Here is a 19,691-nt window from a genome sequence, read left to right on the forward strand (position 1 = left end):
ATGAGCTGACGTTCGATGGGCGACGCACAGTAAAGCTTCTGTCTGATCGGACGAGCGGTGTGTTCCAGTATCAATCGCATGATGAATGCGAGAACATGAAATCCGTGGGTGATGTTTTCCGCCGAAGTCAAACACGAACGAACAAGCATGAACTTGGAAAGCAGTTCAATCAAATTCCAAGCTCGTTTGTACGCAGAGATTAGTTACTAATAGCCTCAATTTGAGGCTCTGCAGAAGACTTTTAGTTTAAAACATTTGTCCTAACATACGACCTCTACACCTGGCATTACGAGATACAGAGAGCCTTAACTGCAGCCTTAATTAACGACAAATCTGACTGCGTCGATGCTTTAAGCCTGCAAAACGACGTCGAGCAGCTGTGTCTCGCTAAAAGGTAAAGATGACCACAGGGGCCCGCGCGTAGGTCAGTTTCCGTTCCGTTATGCTGGAGGCGTCAGCGTCGCGGGCAATGCTCATGCAGAAAGCCTATAGTGGAAAAGCGGTGCACTCACCTGTTGCTCGAGCGCAATCTGCTCTGCGGGCGCGGCAAACCCCGGGTGCACGAAAGGCGCAGGATTAGGGATCCAGAAGTGTTGCGGCTGGTCGCTGACGACTGGCGAACCGTACGCCATGTTTGCGCTCGGCTCCACCCAAACCGGAGGGGCCTCTGGGAGGTAGTGGCTCGGCTCACCGTCTGGGCCTTGCGGAAATGCGGCCGGGGCTGGAATGCCGTGATAGAGGGAGTCATGAACTTTACCCTATAACGACGCACAACGGAAGACGATGAGTCCGCAAGAGCACTAGTTGGTTGGTCGCCATCCAACAGGTCTTGTTCGGCTCAAAAAAACACAGTGTCCACCTTGCATACGTCCGTGTCCTAGTGCACTGGTCAAGACCTCTCAGATGTGACCGCACTGGAACACGCTTGTCTCCATCGCCTCGGGGAGCGTGTGGCACAAGACGAGAAAGCAGGCGAGACGCGGCTGCTTCACTCTTTTGTCCAGTCCTTAACGCCATTTGCTATTAAAGACAAGCTAGCACTCGTGCAAACGTGCGTACGCAAAATGCAAAGCGTGTGCGCGTAGGTCGAGCACTGCGAAAGCATGGCGTTAAAGATTCGCAAATGCCGCAGCCAGCAGCGTAGCTTCGTGAATAGATTTGAGCATTATTAAAGTCGAAATTCAGTACGGCGGCTCCGGTCCACCCAGTGGACTGGAGCCATAAAGTTCACTGTTAACAGTTTCAAAGTCAGCCATTTTGCAATCATGGATGTGTTAACTGTGGTTACGTTGCTGGAATTCGAATTCAGCACAACATTACTGGCGACAAGCAATATCTGTAGAAAGTATACAGGGCGGCGAATCCCCCCCCCCCCTCCTCCCGCTCCCCGCGAAGAAGCCTTTATGGAATCGTGAATGAGTAGAAACCTGCGCCGTCAATGATGCCAAGTGCTTTCAAGTTGCTAGCGTAAGAAAGTCATGCTATGTGAGAGGCCGTTGACTTAACGTGCCATTTCTTTACCCACAAGTGAAAACTACACATATTTTGAAAGAAAGGGTTTAAGGATACGTGGGGCGTTATGAACGAGCAAATCAAGAATAATAAAAGGTGCAGAAAGCGCAAAGTGATACAAGGCCGTGCACTAAAGAGCTTTGTGCAGCGTGCGAAAGCAGGAGTGGTCAAGCGGCGATTTTTAGTCAAAGTAAGAGGCTAGAGAACGAGGCGGAGATGGTTTGGGACGCCAAACTCCTGGCACTGGTGGGCTGTTTGCGACCGTCCCGCTTTCGTGCTTTTCTCTGTCGCGCTTTGCGCAATCCTGAGCTTGTAGACGTCGACAAGCGCAAGGAACTGCCGCACCTGGCACAGGGTACGGGGACACCATGCCTTCTCCTGCGGCGCCGGGTCCCTGCACTCCCATCGCGGGAACCTGCATCAGGACGAACTGAAAAGGAAGCAAACGAGGCGTCCGCGTAAATGTTGGCACACGTCACGTGCAGGTGGCTACACTGTTTTGGCGCACGAAGGACCGAATGAATATGAAGAGATATTATGGAGAAGTAAACCTCTAAGCACGAGTACTGCTTGGAGAGACTGAGGCAATGTTCTGATAAAGTAGCAGTGTTACTCGGGTATAGTAGGCGAGCGGCGATTTGAAAGGTATTAATGCCCGCTATTGCACCTAGGTTCCAAATAAAAAATATAGGGGACACTGAATGTGATATCACCATCCCATGTGAAAGGAGGGGCCCGAGTTGGCAGTTACTGCCAAACGCAATGTGAAGCAACCCTATACTTCCAGCTAGTGCTCGACCATGGTAGCTGCCATCCATTGCCTGCCAGCGCCATGCTGGTGAATGTTCGCTTCCAGTTTCCTTTATTGCATGAATTTGACACAACACAACACTAACACACGAGATTATAAGCCCAATGCAAAGGCAAAACAAGACAATCCCAAGCAGAACACAATGCAGGACACCCCTGGAGCCCACATGGGCAAGTTGGGCTGGAGCAAAGAATACAGAGGGCCCTCTTTAATAATCAAGCGGGCAAGCCCAAATTGGGCTTCTTCTGTTTATCCCATTTGGGCATATTATATAAACTTCTCAAGGGCTAACTGAGCAGATATTCTCACATCAAACACTCAAGGGTCCCACGTGTGGACCTTTAGGGCAGATGCAAAGCAAATTTGTGCTTTGTGAAGAAAACGCCTGGGCAAACCTAAGTGGGGTTGCCCCAATCAAAAACCCAATAGGTCCCGCATGGGCCGTGGCAGGATAAAAACTCGAACAATCGAAGTAAGTTCTGACGTAATTGTTTGCGTTCTGCAGATAAAATCCTGGAATACTCCAAATGGGGCGGCCTACCCTAAAACTCGATAGGCATTTTGCTGTGGCGGGGCTAGAAAGCGGGAATACCCGCTTGCTGCCCATATCGGTCTCTTGGGAGACATTTTCGGACAGATGAGACACAAATATGGGCATTAATCAAATGAAAGGTGGGCTAGACCAAATGGCTGCCCACTAAAAAGACGAATACGACCCGCATGACCCACGGCGGAGCTGAAGAGCAGGCATGGGAACTCTTCGTTTTTATCACCTCGCAGGCGTTTGGAAAACTTCGAAGACGCGACAATAGCTGCGCTCCCCTCTGCCCGGGAGGGCTCGTTTCACGCAAACGCTCTGCTACACAGCTTTCTCGGCGGTCCACCACGCGGCGCCGCTAACGAAGATGGAGCTGTTCGACACACGGCGCCTCAAAGACACCCCAGCTGCGCTCTATTCAGCCCGAAAATTGGGTGCGCGCCCCCATACTTTACCGTAGATCTTCATCGATGGCCTCCCGCTGCGCGACTAACGCAGGAACGATGCTGTTAAAAGAACAGTTTCGACCTTCCTCCTAAGCGAAAGCGCAATCCGACCTTACTGTGCAGGAGTACTTGTTCTGCAGTATAAGTATGTACTGGGCTACCTCCAAATCCTTCCTGTGGCATCATATTATGATTCGGCACAGAGCGTCGAAATAAATTTTCAGCCAACATTTAGGGGCACTGCGGGCCTGTTCATATTATTATGTGTTGGGAATGCACTTATGATGCTCAGTATAGAGCTCAAAGTTTTACACTTTATGGCTAATGGGAAATGAGCAGCCCCGAAAATGCAAACTTCCACCCATGAGGGAGACACGTGGGCAGCCCAAAGCCGGCTGGCTTCCGTAGACCCCGTGCAGGTGCTATCTGGGTTGCTCAGGGGTTAACCGGAATGAGCATTAAAACGTCGATCAATGGGGAGGCACCCGCCTGTACAAAGGTAGAGTCCATCGGTGCTTCTAAAGCGAAAGCCTTTAATCGCTCATGCTTGCGGCCACAATCGTGCCCGTCTGTCTATCTGTCTGTCCGTCCGTAATGCTTTAGTTTGATGACGTCTAGTAACTAGCCATTACTAATAATTTACTGGTCACTAACAAGTATAATGACTTAGTAGTCACTAACCAGCACTAATTATGACTAACCAGTCATTAAGTGGTACTGCTTATACATTGTTCATGACTAATGACAGAGATGACACTATGACGCCATCACACGGTGACGTCTTCGGCCGTGACGTCACATCTGGTCATCCCTAGTGACCGCAATTGACGTCATAATGAGGTCACATCCAGTCAGGACGTCATTACTGCTGATCTAGCCAGGCGGCACCGTTCATTTGGCACTTCCTCGAGTAGAAACCGCTCCTCTGCAGCTTGAAGGAAAGCGGAGTTCTTGTCTTTATTAAAGCCCCCGTCAGGACAACCAACTCCTTTTAGATTCGGCTAGGCATTCCGGTAGCCAGAACGTCCAACACAGTTTCAACACTGGCTTGGGGAGATATGTACTCCCCGGTTACTAGGACCCCCGTCTCGCACAGTTTCACACAGCGACGGCACCGACGTCGACGGCTCCACCATCTGTTGGAGCGCGTTCCGTCGAACGCATCAAAGTTCACCGGCGTCTTAGTTGGTAGTGGTAAAGGCGTTTATTTCTTCTAAATATGGTGGACATTTAAGCTCTGCTTTCAGGGTTTGACAGAATAGCGTAGGCTGCAAGCCCACATATAAAGCCCCGCTTTAACCGAGCCGTATGAACGTGCCTTTGTGGCCTATAGGGGTAGCGTGAATACCAGGTTCCTGGCAGGATGATTTTGACACAACCATACCATGTGAGACGAGAGACCAAAGATGGCAGCTCCTTCCATGATTTCTTTGTGTCTGCCGTTTGTGGCTATGGCATATACGCTACGGGCCTAACTGGCTGGCGTAGTGTTGCTTTCGCAACGAAAAGAAAAGGAATTATCGTCGCATACGACGTCGCAACGAAAAGAAAAAGAATTATCGTCGCATACGACGTTACATGAGAGGTTTGCGCACGGTACGCGCGCGGATGTGTTTCTCTAGTCGGCTGCAAGAGGTCGCAAGGAGCGCTTATTAAAAATTATTCACAAATTATAGGCTCCACCCAAAGTTTTAATGTTTCACTTCGATACTCATAACGACCACCTTTATGGATTTCTTGTATTATAATATTGCCGTAAGTAGCATTTCAGAGACACTTTAGGAGCGGTGGCATAGCAATTCGTATTCATTGCTTACGGATGGAAATTAATGATGACTTCCAACGCACAGCACGAAATAGAAACACCATGGAATTATCGGCTGCGCCGATTGCACAGACTCTCAAGCTGTGGCCAGCGAAGCAGAATCATTCAGCACAGCATTGGGATCCGAGCCGAGTCGCGGCAATGCTGCGGCCATATTTATTTCATTAATTGCAAGGCAAGAGCATTTCCTTCCTCCCCTCGTCCCTCCAGAAGCCCAACTGTCCTGCATATCACACACACGCGCACACACACACACACACACACACAACCCGGCTTACGGGCTCACTGAGACACTTAATGCTCGCCCACTAAAAAAAAAAAAAAACATGCCTAGGTCACAAGCACAAAGGTCATTGCAGAAATTGGGAGCATGAGCTGTGAGCACCGTGCGATGACCTTGGCGACCTGAAGGTAGTATATGGTCCGCATCTACCACCGGCACCTCAAGCGCAATACACTCCCGACGTCAGCATGCGCACCGAAATACTGAACGTGGGACCACCAACCTGGTGTCCAGGCGCGGGTTGGGCTGGCAGCAGAACGCTGGGGGCTGGGTCGACCTGAGTGCCGTACGGCACCCAAACGACCGTGCCTGGAGAAACGGGGGTCGCCTGCTGCCCGGCCACAGGCATCGGCCATCCCGGCGGCGCCACCGTTGGTCCGGTGAGTAGCTGCCCGGTGAGTGGCGGCCCGGTGAGCGGTGGCCAGGTGAGCGGTGGCCCGGTGACAGGGCCACCGTCTGGTCGAATGCGAGAGAAAAAAAATACGCATATATATATATTCCGGCATGGTGGAAGCAGAGGGCAATGTGCGGCTTCTGAGTTCCAGGGTGGATGGGAACGTCCCCCGCACCTCCACCATTTGTAGGGGTGTGTTTATTCAGTAATCCCAGATGGATCCAGCCGCTCAGGGGGAACTCGCAGCTGAGCGTCAGGCGTGGCAAATCAGCAAGGCAGAGACCAACTTCTTCGTCCTCGAGTGCGCCAGCACGCGATGCATGGCAGTGGCTATGATGACGAAGATTACCACACTACAATTATATATATATATATATATATATATATATATATATATATATATATATATATATATATATATATATATATATATATATATATATATATATATATATATATATAACCTTACTTCAGGGTTGGAATACAACTTGTTGGCCCAGTCATGACTATGAGTAATGTTTACACATGCTCTACACCTTACAGCACGTAATTTCAAAAACTCTCGAGTAAAGCTACAGTGCATAATGCAACGTGAGTCGTGACTACATAGAACGTTACGTTTCGTCATTCGTGGCTATACTCTATATGCCTTATACTACGCACACAGTGTGGCGCCGAACACCGGCGTGATTATTGCACCCAATTTTCGTCTCACAGACGCTGCCGTCGGCTCACCAAGCTATAAAGCACCGATTAAACCAAGACATACCAATGTGCCCATGTGGTCTAAGAACAGCGTGTCCGACTCGGTATCCAAGGGTTCCGGCGGGTTTGATTCCCACCTCAAATGTGCTGCACAAATTGGCACGCGCTCTACTAATTCCGCCATGAATGTGGTTAATGACGTCATACAAACAACCGACCTGTCCTAGCATGCCACCGGCAAGAGTGCAATGCGCACGCCCCTGAAAGGGAGTAATGCGTGTAAGCAGGACCGGGAGACAGACATTTCCCTCCAAGCCCGCAACCAGTTCACTCGCCAATAAGCGAAAAACCTCAGGCATATGGCTCTCGCACCTCGTAGCTTACATGGCCTGAAGCTGACTGCATGGTGCGACACCACGCGATCACGGCGAAACGTGGCTGCTTCGGGAGGAGCTGTCAAATCGGGCTTCTCAATTCAGACAGGATAGAAACGGGAATCGAACCTTCCGGAACCCTTACATTCCGGGTCAGATATTTTATCCCTATAGGCCACGTACGAACGATCGTACGGATTACTTCAGCAGTGCTTTAGCTATGTCAGTTGGTCTTTACCGCAATATGCTTAAGATAACATAGCAACGTATTAAGGGAATAGTATTGACGCGAATAATACACAAGGGGAGCCGCGGGCGAGAGTCATTACAGCTGTCTCCCCATATCATTAAAAGCAAAGCTTCAGTGCTCCGCTTCCTCACCCGGTTTTTGTGGCCTTTTCGCACGCGTCGCCGGCTTTTCTCGTAATGGGATACTAATGCAATCAGGTTCAAAAAATCATGTGACTAGCTTAACACGGAGACACTACTGAGGCAAAACGCAGTCTAAATCCTTACGTGCATCGTTGCTGCGGCGGCCATTTTAACGCGACAACTTTAACATCACACATCCTCCAGAACATTTGGCGCTGACGCTTTGAGCGCAAAGCCACGAGCATGGTGCTAGCAGTCTGCAAGTGACATACCCGGGAATTGACTTGGTGGGTTTTCTGACGTCACAGACCACATGGCAGAACCGAGATGCAATATCTGCCAAACTCAGGCAGCTCCAAACAAAACGAAAACGACACTAACCTCTGCAAAATACAATCTCTGGAGCGCCTCGATTATCCACGCCCTATACCCTTACAACCATTTCTGTCACGCTTGTTACGTTCGTCGTCGCGAGTGTGTTCTGCGTGTACATGTGGCACCTTGAGCATGCGTGAAAGAACCTCGGACAAAAAAAAAAAAGAAAAGAAACTACACGACACAGATTCCTCAACTCAATGTGAGCACTCACGGGGGTAGGCTGTCCCGTAAGGCGTATCCGCACGGCACGCTGCGGGAAAGTACTCGCGCCAGGGCACCCTTGCCTCTATTTCTTCCACCGGAACGGGAACGAGGCTAGTCTGCAATATAGAAAAAAAAAAGCACATAGGTCCAGGTTTCCGTGTTCCTCCACCGCATCGCTACCATCATACGCACCAAGTGAAGCATGTTTTCCTCGCAAAGGCCACCGACGTTAAGTTTAAGTACAATTTGAGCAACTTCGCCTGTATAATGCTACGTCTGAAGTGCAGCAAATGCGAGCAAATGGTTTGCCCACACGCTTACCTCTGGATGGGCTTGTTCTCTGATCTCCTCTTCCTGCATCCGTTGAGCTGCCTCCATCTGCTGTGTGGCCAGCATCGCCAAGCGCTCGCTGGAAGAAAAAAAAAAACGAAGAAAAACCTCGACGGTGATTACATTTCTTTACGTTTCACCTTTTAACGGCGCGTAGCGTTACTGCGTTTCTTCGGCGGTAATGAGGATACTTGCACCACCGAGACAAAAAAAAAACCGATGCAGCGCGGCTTGAACTAAACAAGGCGGTCACGAAGAGTAGATAGCGGCGCGGTAAACCGCACCTGTGAAAAGCAGTGAGCGAGCTCTGTAGGCAGCGTTATGGAATCATCCCGGCCGAGTGGATTAGGGTTGGCACACTGCCACCTCTTCTTCTTTCCTGGGTCGCTTGCTCGAGCTGTCTTCTACTTCCTTCACTCGGAATGTCTCGCACTGAACGCCGTCCAAATTATAACCTCCAGGAGGAGAAATACTTCTTGAGTTTTTTATCTTACCGCTTCGGCTTGAGGTTTGACCAAAGAACAAATGGTGCTAAATATATTCACTCGAACGCATTTACCGCCGTACGCATTATTTTGCGCTTGAAGTGCCGTAAAAGTCCATACCGGCATCGGAAATACCACTTTTCTGCAAACATGAACGCTGCGCTAAACTGTTTATTTTGAAGCACTATAATGCAGCGTCAGAGAATTCATAATCGGTGCTTGGAACAAGTGCCACTGGCACCAGCTGCACTGGTAGCTTTGTTACATTCCTTCCCTTTACACAGCAAGTAAGCCAATTTGACTGCCCGCTAATTAAATTATTGATTCAAATAAGGACCTACCTCTAAACTCGCCAACCGGCTCATTAAGAAACAATAAGCGCTAATACCAACGTTGCTCAGGGCTGAATTTTCTGCTCCAATCTGGGTATGTGAAAAAGGCCTCGAAAAGGAAAATGATCTGTGCCTCTTGACATGGTGACGTTGCTCACGCGGCGTGATAGCTGCAGCTAATACACACACAAAAAAAAAAGACTTTTAGCGAAGTATATTATACCTCAAGGCGGCAGAAAGAAAAGGTAATGACAACGAAACAGGCGAAGTTTAACCGGGTCTAATACAGACCAAGCAAACGGTTCCAATGCTCAAAGATGCCTAACTCTACAAAAAGAGACCCGCTATGATCTGACATCCCAGTGTTAGCGGTTTTTGGGAAGGGCGCATTGCGTTCGCAGTGTCGAAAAAACAAGCGTCATACCCCAGAGATATCGGAGAAAACATGACATTGTTCCAAACATACCAGAAGAAAAAAAAAATTGGAGGACGCTTAAGCTTCGCCTTTAAGAGTTCAACTCAATATATCGTTATCGGACCACGTTCGTATGGCCTTCTCATGCTCTTCAGCCTCACAACGACATACTGCTCATGACACAATCATTCTTTTTTTTTAGTTAGTGCAAGGTGAAATTTCAATTCTGCCTCGATTATAACCACCAATCAGATAACATCTGTTTGGTTATTTCTGCCCACTTAAAGTCCGTCTCTTTTTTTGCTTTAAATCGGGTGGGACTCACAACACCTGTTGCGGAGGCACCGTACGATCAAACGAAGTTTCCAGCGAACGCCGCACCGCAAGTAAGCACAGCGGAAATGTTCTATGCCACTCGCTTAATTAGTTTCTTCCTAAGCATTAGCTTACAGTCATAAGGCAATGCATGTATTACGTCCACATTTATTTGGAGAGAAGCAATGCGGTTATGTGGCGGAGTGGTTGCGCGCTCGTCTCGCACTGCGAAGGAGTCGTGTTGGACTCCTCGGGTTTCCTCAAAACTTTTACTGTCTCTTTATTTTCTTCTGATTTTCGCGTTACAACCGCAACTCCGACACGGATTTTTCTGCGACACGGGGCCCTTAACAACATCGCGTTTAAATATCCGAGATTTATCCCCTGCAAACTTAGTTTTCGCGGAATAATTAAACGTTAGCATAAGCTCCGCTAAGCATGGCTACACATCAGCCCGACGCTTGTGCCGTAGCGCTGACGGGCTTGCGCCGCCACGCACTTCACCAATGGCGGCACTGAGCAACCGAGCGCCATCGAAGCACTTGTTAGGCCATTAATTCCCGGCTAGTGACGAGCTGTAACAGCGAAGTCTCCGAGCAAGCGCCTCAGCTGCTCCTCTCCGCAGCGGGTCCCGCGAGCGACGTCACACTGAAAGCGCCTTCGCTCCGATGACTCAAAGTCAAACGCTCCAGTGAATGAACCTGAAAGTTGGAATGCGAAGAGTAGAACGCCATGTGCTCACGCTCTAAAATACGCAAGTGGCGTATCAAAATTACAGGGCGAACTTTTCCTTGGGCGGCATTCAGGTTAGTGTCATTCCGTTTTGCTTCCCAATAAGTATTCAGTGAACCTGGGCGCTAGTTTGCGATAGCTATTCCAATCGACCAATATGCACCTCCAGTTGAATGCCGGTAATTTTAAGTAGGTGTGCACGGAGAAGTGAGACAGAATGCGCCTTCCTTTGGAAAAAAAGAAAATCCAGCTCAAACCACACATTAAATATTCGCGGAATGAAAAGATCGCTAAAGGCACTGACGTCCCTGCTGTGAAGGCAGAGCTTGAGCCTCCAAATAATTTAACGTCAAATCTTGTGCAAACTTGCTAAATCATGCAAAACCACACTTAACAAAGCTTTCGTTTGTATAACTATGTTGAAGCCATCTTAAACCCCAACCACTTTTCCAGTATACTATTACAGTAGCGTAACCAGAAATATTTTTTGTTTTCTCTTCTAGTCCTTCAAAAAGAAACCCTGATCCCCCAGCAAACCATCGCTAGATCTATTCATACTAGACAGAAATAAAGTCCAAGGTGACAAAACATGGCGAAGACGCACGCAGCAATGCTCCGCCTATAGATTTCCATCTTTAGTCCTTACCACCATGCCTGACTGCCAGCGCTCTTGCAGAACAGAAATGTTTGGAAAGAAACCTGCATCTACCCAAGCCGATCGTTGAATTTCCCCGTGAAAGCCGCCATCTTGATTAAGTTGACTGAGGAGACCCTACTGAGTTGCCATGCTAGCAGCCGAAACCAGCAGTGAGTTTACGAGAACCTGCATACTTACGCTTCCTGTCGCTTGAATTGTTCAGTTTGTTCCCGGTACATGCGCCTTCTTTCTCTGTGCGATTTGTGTCGCGCCCGCTGGAAATGCGTCGGCCGGCACGGATGGTAACCAGACTGGCCGGGCGTAATATCTGCGCATGCGTCGAAAGTGCAGGTTACGCACGCTGCCGCAGCTCAGCGCGCGAACAGCAACGCAGCAGGCCATGAGCAAAGACGGTGGTCTCCTCTCAAGCGCACACTATTAAGGCGAAAGCCTTTATTGCCTCGTCGTTGTCGTCAGCAAAAGTGTCACGCTTTTGCGGCGGGTCTGATTGGTCGAGACGGGATGACGTCATAGAGATCTCGACCAATCACACAGTACCACCATAGTATGCGCGAATACGTGCCTATATGGCCATATATCAATCAGTGATCAATTACTAATTCAGGACTGAATAATTGTTAAATAATTAATTATTTCTTATTGACTAATTTATTATTCCTTCCTAATTATAGACACTTGCGTAATTATTTTATCAATTCATTATTTACTGATTAATGCCTCACAACCGGTAAAATCAACCACACAGCTGTAAACGAGGAACAACTGCGAAGATACAAGGAGCGCGATCTCATAGCTGCCAAGCAGGATTCACTGAATAAATGCACTCGCATGATGTGAAAGAGTAGTCGCTCGCTTTACTCGTAGCAGCATTCATCGCTACAGGCGTAACAGTCGCGTAGCAGAATGCAGCACTTCGGCTTTCGCGTTTCATCACTTTAGTCGCCAAAGCATCCTAGAATTTATGCATCCACTAATTGCGCTCAGTGAAAGCCAAACCACGCAACTCTGATACTATTATGTCCGCTCGCCGCCGAAAATTTGCTATTTTTATTTTATATCATTACTATTATTCTCTTTTTTTGCTGGGCAGTCTGATTTCAGAAAATGAGCTTTTTATATCCCATGCCACTGGGATATGACTCGGTATACGCAAGACACAAACGGAAACAACGGCCTAATTCAGCAAGCCGATTGCGATTTAGCCCAGTCTCTGACGACGACAGAAAAAACAAACACACATAGGACAGGTTCAAGCGTGCACCGCATACATTTTTTGTGAAAAACCTTCGTTTTCAGAACTCATTAATCTGTATCCTTAAACGCCACGCTCGACTTCTCCGCAGAGTTTATTAAAAGCCAGCTATTCTTAAACAGGATCCAAGATCAGAAAGCGAATGGAGCCTTCACCCAGACTCAGAAGTCGGCAAGAACAGCAATAGCACAGATCAGTTTTAAACGTTCACAGTACTTTTCATTTATATATTTGTTTTTACGAAAACCCTCTATTTTCAGAAAAAGAGGTCTCGTGTAGATCGATATATATCACTGCAGGTCATGTTGGATTTATCCATAGCCTTTCTTAAAAGCTGGCTATTCCTCAACGGGACGAGTTGCGAGGAGGCATGCGTACTACTGTCCTAGAAAATGAACTTTCAAATTCACCCCATTACCAGCACTCTTTATATCTAGTTATATAGATGCAAGCGCAAGTGCCCCTGTTGACGGCGCACTAAGCGGTTCGTTTGATATTGGCCGCACTTGCACCAGACTTTGTCACTCGCTGAACCGGTGCAAGATGAGGGCACTTCGTCAATGCACGGACTTACCAGACTCCCAGTTTTCTTCCTGAGCCTCAGGTTCAGCACCGTCGCCAGCAGGTCGGGATGAAGCATTCACAGCTGCGTGTGCCACTGCAAAGAGACGACGTCGGTATCTCACGGCGAGGCGCTGCCAAATGTTGCCACGTCATCGAAACAGCCTGCTCTGCAGATTCCGCGAGTTCGGCCCACGGGTGAACTGTGACCACACGTGGGGCGACGCGTCTAGCTAACGGAGTTAGAATCGGTAATTCTTCGAAACTGCTGTTTCTTGGCGCATTTTAGGCCAGCGTTAAACCGATTGATGTGACGAGGACACTAGAGGAGAAACCAAAGATATCTGAGCAGACAGAATCTTCGCAGTGTATAACGGCATACTCAAAAACAGGAGGGGCAGTTGGGCAGGAAACATATTGACGAGAAGTTTCACAGATATCCTCAGTGAATGAAAACGGAGAATGCAGGGCCCAGAAAACACCAACGAAGCAACTTCACCCGCGCAACACTACTTGAGGTAGACAATGCATGGGAAGCTTAAGGGGGAGATCGCCAACGTGAGTGAAAGTCCCGTGTGCTCTTACTGCAACGATGTGAGAGCGCTCGCCCCAGAGACTGCCACAGAACCGCACGCAGAACGAAATTTTGTAATTATACGCAAATGGAAGCGTTCAGGTCACGTGCGTCTTCATAAGCCTGGTAATGATGCGCCAACAAGCCTGTCAGTCAGGAAGCTTACAATTATGTATTGTGGATACTCCAACACATCAATGCGAAATCATTCATTTGCTCACAAGTGGCGGGGATAGGAATTGTGGTAAGAGCGTACATGCGACCGAACTTTCAACAGAAAAAAAAAAAGCACTGCGTGGCTGGGTTTCGAACCTGTGCCAGAATAAGATCAGCTTTCCTGGCTCAAGCATGAGAGCATTCAGCTGTCGGATTTTCATTGTCAGGCTTTAACAGACATCAAAGTATATTACCGAAAAAAAAAAAAAAGACCACGCCTAGTGTAGAACGGCAACACACTCGCGCTGTGCAGTAAACATAGTCGTCTTCATGAAGTTCCACCTACGCCGCTACTTCATTTAACTCATATGTCATCTGGTCGTGTGCGGCCGAGGTCCGCTAGCGTAGTGCCGTGCGAATCCATCAGGCAGCGTGACAGAACTCGCAATGCTTTCGCATCTCACGCCTAAGCAGACTCGAGTACAGTACTGGATTTTTTCACCCAGTGTCCTCATTAATATTTCAAAACAACGACCGTGCCTGCGCTGCACCCTCTGATTTGCCAACTGGGCTGGGAATGTTATCTCGATAGCTGAGCGATTGTTAGGGACATGGCATATACCGAAACATCCGGCGTCAACGCGAGTGGAAAATCATGATTGGTCGAGGCCAGTCATTACGCAGTTAAGACGGTAGACGTACAGGGGTGGTCGAAAGTTCCTAGGCCACAGGATCTGCTTCTGAGCAGTATAGTCAGGCAGCTACGACGGCCCCAAATCTCCAAATACATGGGGAGGGTAGAAGAAGCATTATTCTAACTTCTGAGATCATTTATAGCTTTAATTGGATCTCACGTGTCATAATATGCTGACCAGAAGCAAAACCTGCGGCCGGGGAACTTTTATCCCCCCTGTACGTACCCTTAACTTAGTTCGCGAGTCTGACACGCTATACCACTACGCCATGGGGGTGCTTTTTTTCCTTTACTGCATGACAGGACTGACATATGGTATAACATAATAAGACAGAAAAGGAACGTACCGACCACGCACTGACACATTACGCTAAATGTTTTTCAGTGCGGCTGAATTATCAAAATCTCAGCTAAGCTCAGACTGAGCCTTGCAACCATCCCGCAAGTACGAGACACGTTTCCAATGACATTTTCACGGGTATACATGCAGCAAACATTCGCATTCCCGTGGTGTGAAAGCAGTATTTCGGTGAAACCATCTAGGCAGGTTTGTTTAAATGGGTTAACAAGCAGTACGTTATGGCAACATATAGGGCAGTGTCTGCGCAAGGGTGCTCTAGAGAACGTCCAAGTAACCGCAAGGACGTTTAAATCTGTGGTCTTAACGGTTTGGTTTGGTTTGTCGTGTTTAACTTCTCAAAGCGATTCAGGCTATGCGAGACGCCGGTAGGGGACGACGCCGGAAATTTCGACCACCTGGGGTTCTTTAACATGCACTGACATCGCACAGCACACGGGCGCCTTGCATTTCACCTCCATCGAGAAGCGGCCGCCGAGACCGGCATTCGATCCCGCATCCTTGAGCACATAGTCGAGTGCCATAACCACTGCACCACCCTGGCGGGCTCATGGTCTTAACGATACGATTACGATAATCCCTGACGTATATATATGCTGCTTAATATCCGTCTTTGCGGGAAACAGTAATATACTGATAATGCAGCTATAATAACCAGTTTTCTGGATAGCACAGTACGGAACGACGACAGACATGTTCTTCCGATGTTTTCTGCCACATGAAGCCGCACATTCGCACCCCATTTTTCTTCCCAGAGCTGGCTCGCACTTCGGGCACATATAGAGCTTATCCAAACTCAACGTAAAAATAAGTACGTGACGCGCAACCGGCACTTTTATTGCAGATTCACGGCACTTGCACTGCAATGGATAAAACTAATAAGTGAGCATAGCAACAGGACAGCTGAAGATGATTGACACGCCACTGACCTCTTCCTTTAAAACAGAACTCGAACGGCAAGCTTCACCTCCCGGTAATGCGCGCACTTCTGCCGATAACTATGCACCGTCCCAAAAAACTTTTCGCTGCACAGCCGCCCATAGACTTAACACGATTGACGTAACGCGCTGCTTGGACTGCCGCCAACCCCGTGAAGTGATAGTCATGGAGCGCAAGATAATGCCCTCGGTACGTTTATCGCAACTGAAGGCAGCCTGTGCGCCGCTCGCTTTGACTGCTTTTTTTGGGTGTGCCCGACAGCGCCCTCATTACGCAGGCGTTTCTCCGCGCTTTGCGGATTTGTACGCCCACGCGTGCCTGGGCCCCACGATGCAGTTTCCTCAGCGGCGGACCCGAAATTGCGCGCTAAGTTGTCTCGCTTCCGGGAATTATATCGGACATCATTTTACGCGACAGGTTTATTATGCTGCATTTTTTTAATTCCTAGATCACGATACATGTGAAATTCGCTTAGAAGCACGCGGCATTGGCATAAAATTTATTTTGCTACGTCCCCAGCTTTCTGAATACACTCTGGAGGTGCATTCATCAAGCTACCCGAGTATATATAGCTGCAATGTAAAAGGGAGCATACTGGCCGCATTCAAATAACGATTGTCTATAAATCTGGCTGAAAAGCACACTTGTAATTTTGCTCCGCACGGGTTTTCAAGATTTTACTTAGATCGCGTTAAAGCAAGTGATAGTTCGAAGTTGATGTAGCCAGCCACTGATCGGCCAATGCGTTCTGTGAGGTCCCGACACCACGTGGCATGGCCGAGGTGGCCGGCGATGCCTACTCGCGCTTTATTATAGATGGATTGGTGAGATGCAAACCCAACTCCTGGACTCATGGATCTTGAGTTAAACACGCTGCCCCACGCAGCGATATTGGTACGCTATAGGTTAACGCAGGGCTTTATATTTTTGCATGCTGGTCTTGCATGTGATGTCACACCTGACGACTGTACACGAATGATTATCTTTGAGATAACAGGCACAAATTAAAAGATAATCAAACGAGTAGCAAAACGCATGCGCGCGGACGAGGATACGCAGGGGGACCATTGACGCTGCCACGTCACGCCCCTAAAAGCAGAGCTTAAAGATCCCCAAAACGGTTTAGAGCGTTATCTCCGCTGCGTTCATTGGCAAGGCATAACGCGTTATTAGACACCTTTAGCATACCGTGCTGCGTGTTGCCGTTTGCGTCACTGGAGTTTCGAGATCCCTAGCTCCCACCGGCAGTGATTGGTCCCGAAGCGGTAAGCATGTACTAAGCTGACGGGCAACTGGCGCCATCTGACGCCCTCAAGGCTAGCTTTCAGGCACTGGAACCAATGATGCGCATCTGCCCACCACATTCAGAGCTACGAAGACTGGACAGCCCCCAATACCAACGCCAAGCGCAAGCTTAGTGCCCTGCTAGACTTCATGTCGGAGTCTGGCGCCCTCAACCTCACCTAACCCACCCCCTCCCCCTCTAGGCCTCAGGTCATCCTCATCAATAAAGGTTTATGAATGAATGAATGAATGAATGAATGAATGAATGATGCGCATGGGCATTGTCGATGGGAGGGACCACACAACTCCGGAAACGCAGACGACAAACCTAAGTGTATCAAACCTACAGTGTTCTAGAAGGCTTTAGCAAAACGCAACGCGGTCTGCTAAAGGTGCCTATCTGAGCGCCTAGTACCTCTTGCGTTCCACAGATGGCGCCACGTGCACGTAAACCGTAGTGTTCCTGTACAGCATATACAGGAACACTAGTGCACCGCATGTTGTTTAATCTCGCGCTGCGCAGCAATATCGTCGTCTTCCTCGCCGCAGTCGATCATGCCTCGCGTAACACTGCGACACACCCTCGCGCTCTGCAGTAAACATCGTCACTGTCATCAAGTTCCAACTACGAAATACTCTCGCGCTGTGCTTTGGACGTGGTCGTCTTCATAAGTTCCATCTGCGCCGTTCCCCCTTTTAACCTATCCCAAGGATGCAGGATCGAATCCCGGCCGCGTCAACCACTTTTCGATGAAAGCGAAAAGCAAGGCGCCCGTGTGCTGTGCGATGTCAGTGCACGTTAAAGAACCCCAGGTGGTCGAAATTTCCGGCACCCTCCACTACTGCGTCTCTCATAGCCTGAGTCGCTTTGGGACGTTAAACACCATAAACCAATCCTTTTAACCTATGTAAATAGGCGACACACATACGCCCATCTCGTTAAAGACAAACTACAGCCGTGCCAGACGGGCTGCCGAGACCCCCCCAAAAAAAGAGAAGCCATACTAGTCCTTTGCAGATAAGCTTGAGAAGCGCGGAAACAAGCCAGGGTCGAAACGGCAGCAGTGACTGCGGCTGCGGCGATCGCTAACGCTAGTGAAACTTGGTTGAACCTTTGTAATGGTTTCGCCGTCTGTGCAGAAGCAAGAACGAATTTCACTCACATGCACTAACTGATTTCACAAGCATATTCGGGGTATCTGTGCAGCTGACTCCAAGTGGTCGCTACTCGTTTGTTTTGCACGAAACAGAACACGTAGAGCGCAAAACAAACTGCCAACAATACTCGCCCGAGTCCAGTGCACCCTGTGTCGGGCACCTAAAGCTGATTTTGAACACATCATGATCAAATGTTCGCAATTCCACCCTCCAGCAACTTGGCAACTCTCCGACCTCGAGCGATGGGAGGCAGCGGTGTCGAGCTCTCACCCGGCCGTTCAAAAGCGGCTGACGGACTGGGCTTTGGGTGTCGCTGGGAAGCACCAGCTTCCGGCCACAACACGCCGCCAAGAGCCGACCCGTCAATAGGATGTAATCACTTAAGGCTCCCAAATATAAAGTTTTTTACCACCACCACCACAACTCTCTTGCGTTCTCTATACGATCGAACACGATTGTGACCAAAACGAACAAAAAAAATGCTGTGCGCGAAGAGACATTACTTTCTTGTGGCTGTCCCCTGTTCAACGCGAATAATCACAGGCCATATGCCCGAGCTGCATCACACACGACTGCCTCCAAATAACGGGCTCGTAAAACACTACTTACCTGTGTGAGAGCCAGCACTGTCGGACGCGGAGCATTCTTGTAGCTGAGGCTGTACTTCCTGCCCTACGTTCTTCACAAGTGACTTGTCGCCTCCACTCGCCTGCGTTGTATACGGACGCCAGGAGTGCGTCAACAATCTCGGGCGGCGCCAACACATCAACGCTTTGCCCCATGTTTTCCCATCCGCGAGCCCAAGCGCACTGACAACGACCGAAATGTGCTCATTACATTCAGGTGCACCCGCGTGATTCGAAAAAAAAACATTGCGCAGGGTCGCCGTCTGCGCACCCCACGAGGCGCACGACCGGCATGACGCTAATGGCTCAAGAGGAGCAATGATCGAGGTTTACATTCCTCTTTAAGACGCGACCTGATGCAGGAGCACAAGTCGTCGACTTCAACTGAACATCTAAGCGAAGAACTACGGACAACGACCTCTCAGTTAGTTTCATCCAAGTAGTTTATGCTAAATGCTCAAAATTATGGCTGCTTTGTGAGCCAAGTGGGGCTCGGAGGCAGTATAAGAAAGGGTTTCACCAATAGGCGACACGGTGACTGCTCCCCACGTCATTTTCTGTTTTACGTAGATTATATGTGCTCGTTGTAACCAGTGGCTAAGGCTGCGATGGGGGCAAGTCCACGGCGTACGGAAAAACCCCCGATGGCAGCGTAGTGCGCAAAAAATTGCGCGCACACTTACGGCGTGTATATTAGTTGGCAAGTTACATGTAGCCTGGGACTGACCCGTCGGAGCGTCTTCTGATGGCTTGCCAAAGTTGGCCGGAGCTACCACCTAGCACAGCTCTTTTAGAATGGAAGAATGAGACGACAAATGAACTCCTGCGGGGATATTAATTTCCGAATCAGACAGACCACCCCACACCACGCAGACGATCTAGGGGGGGGGGGGGGGGGGGGTGCTCTCCCCTGATGGGGCTGGTACAGGTGGGTCACTGGCACCGAATTTTTATCTGTTCAGGCCGTCATTGCACACGCC

The 19,691-nt window shown here is 49.1% G+C and overlaps 1 protein-coding gene across 1 annotated transcript in view; it reads right to left on the bottom strand.

Annotated features, from left to right (window-relative positions):
- LOC146208031 (uncharacterized) overlaps positions 1 to 13,016 on the bottom strand; it is a 24,269-nt gene extending 11,253 nt beyond the window's left edge. Inside the window, exons 1-7 of the mRNA XM_084591716.1 lie at positions 12,936 to 13,016; positions 11,287 to 11,416; positions 8,164 to 8,251; positions 7,850 to 7,958; positions 5,639 to 5,871; positions 1,858 to 1,942; positions 513 to 721 (exon numbers count right to left, since the gene is read on the bottom strand). Coding sequence (XP_084447842.1) covers positions 513 to 721; positions 1,858 to 1,942; positions 5,639 to 5,871; positions 7,850 to 7,958; positions 8,164 to 8,251; positions 11,287 to 11,327 — 765 coding nt within the window. The 5' untranslated portion in view covers positions 11,328 to 11,416; positions 12,936 to 13,016. The remainder of the gene's footprint in view (positions 1 to 512; positions 722 to 1,857; positions 1,943 to 5,638; positions 5,872 to 7,849; positions 7,959 to 8,163; positions 8,252 to 11,286; positions 11,417 to 12,935) is intronic.
- Between the last annotated feature and the right edge of the window lie 6,675 nt (positions 13,017 to 19,691).

This window comes from Amblyomma maculatum, chromosome 1 (genome assembly GCF_055883805.1).
Source record: "Amblyomma maculatum isolate TAMU_Amacu chromosome 1, ASM5588380v1, whole genome shotgun sequence".
Lineage (NCBI taxonomy): Eukaryota > Metazoa > Arthropoda > Arachnida > Ixodida > Ixodidae > Amblyomma > Amblyomma maculatum.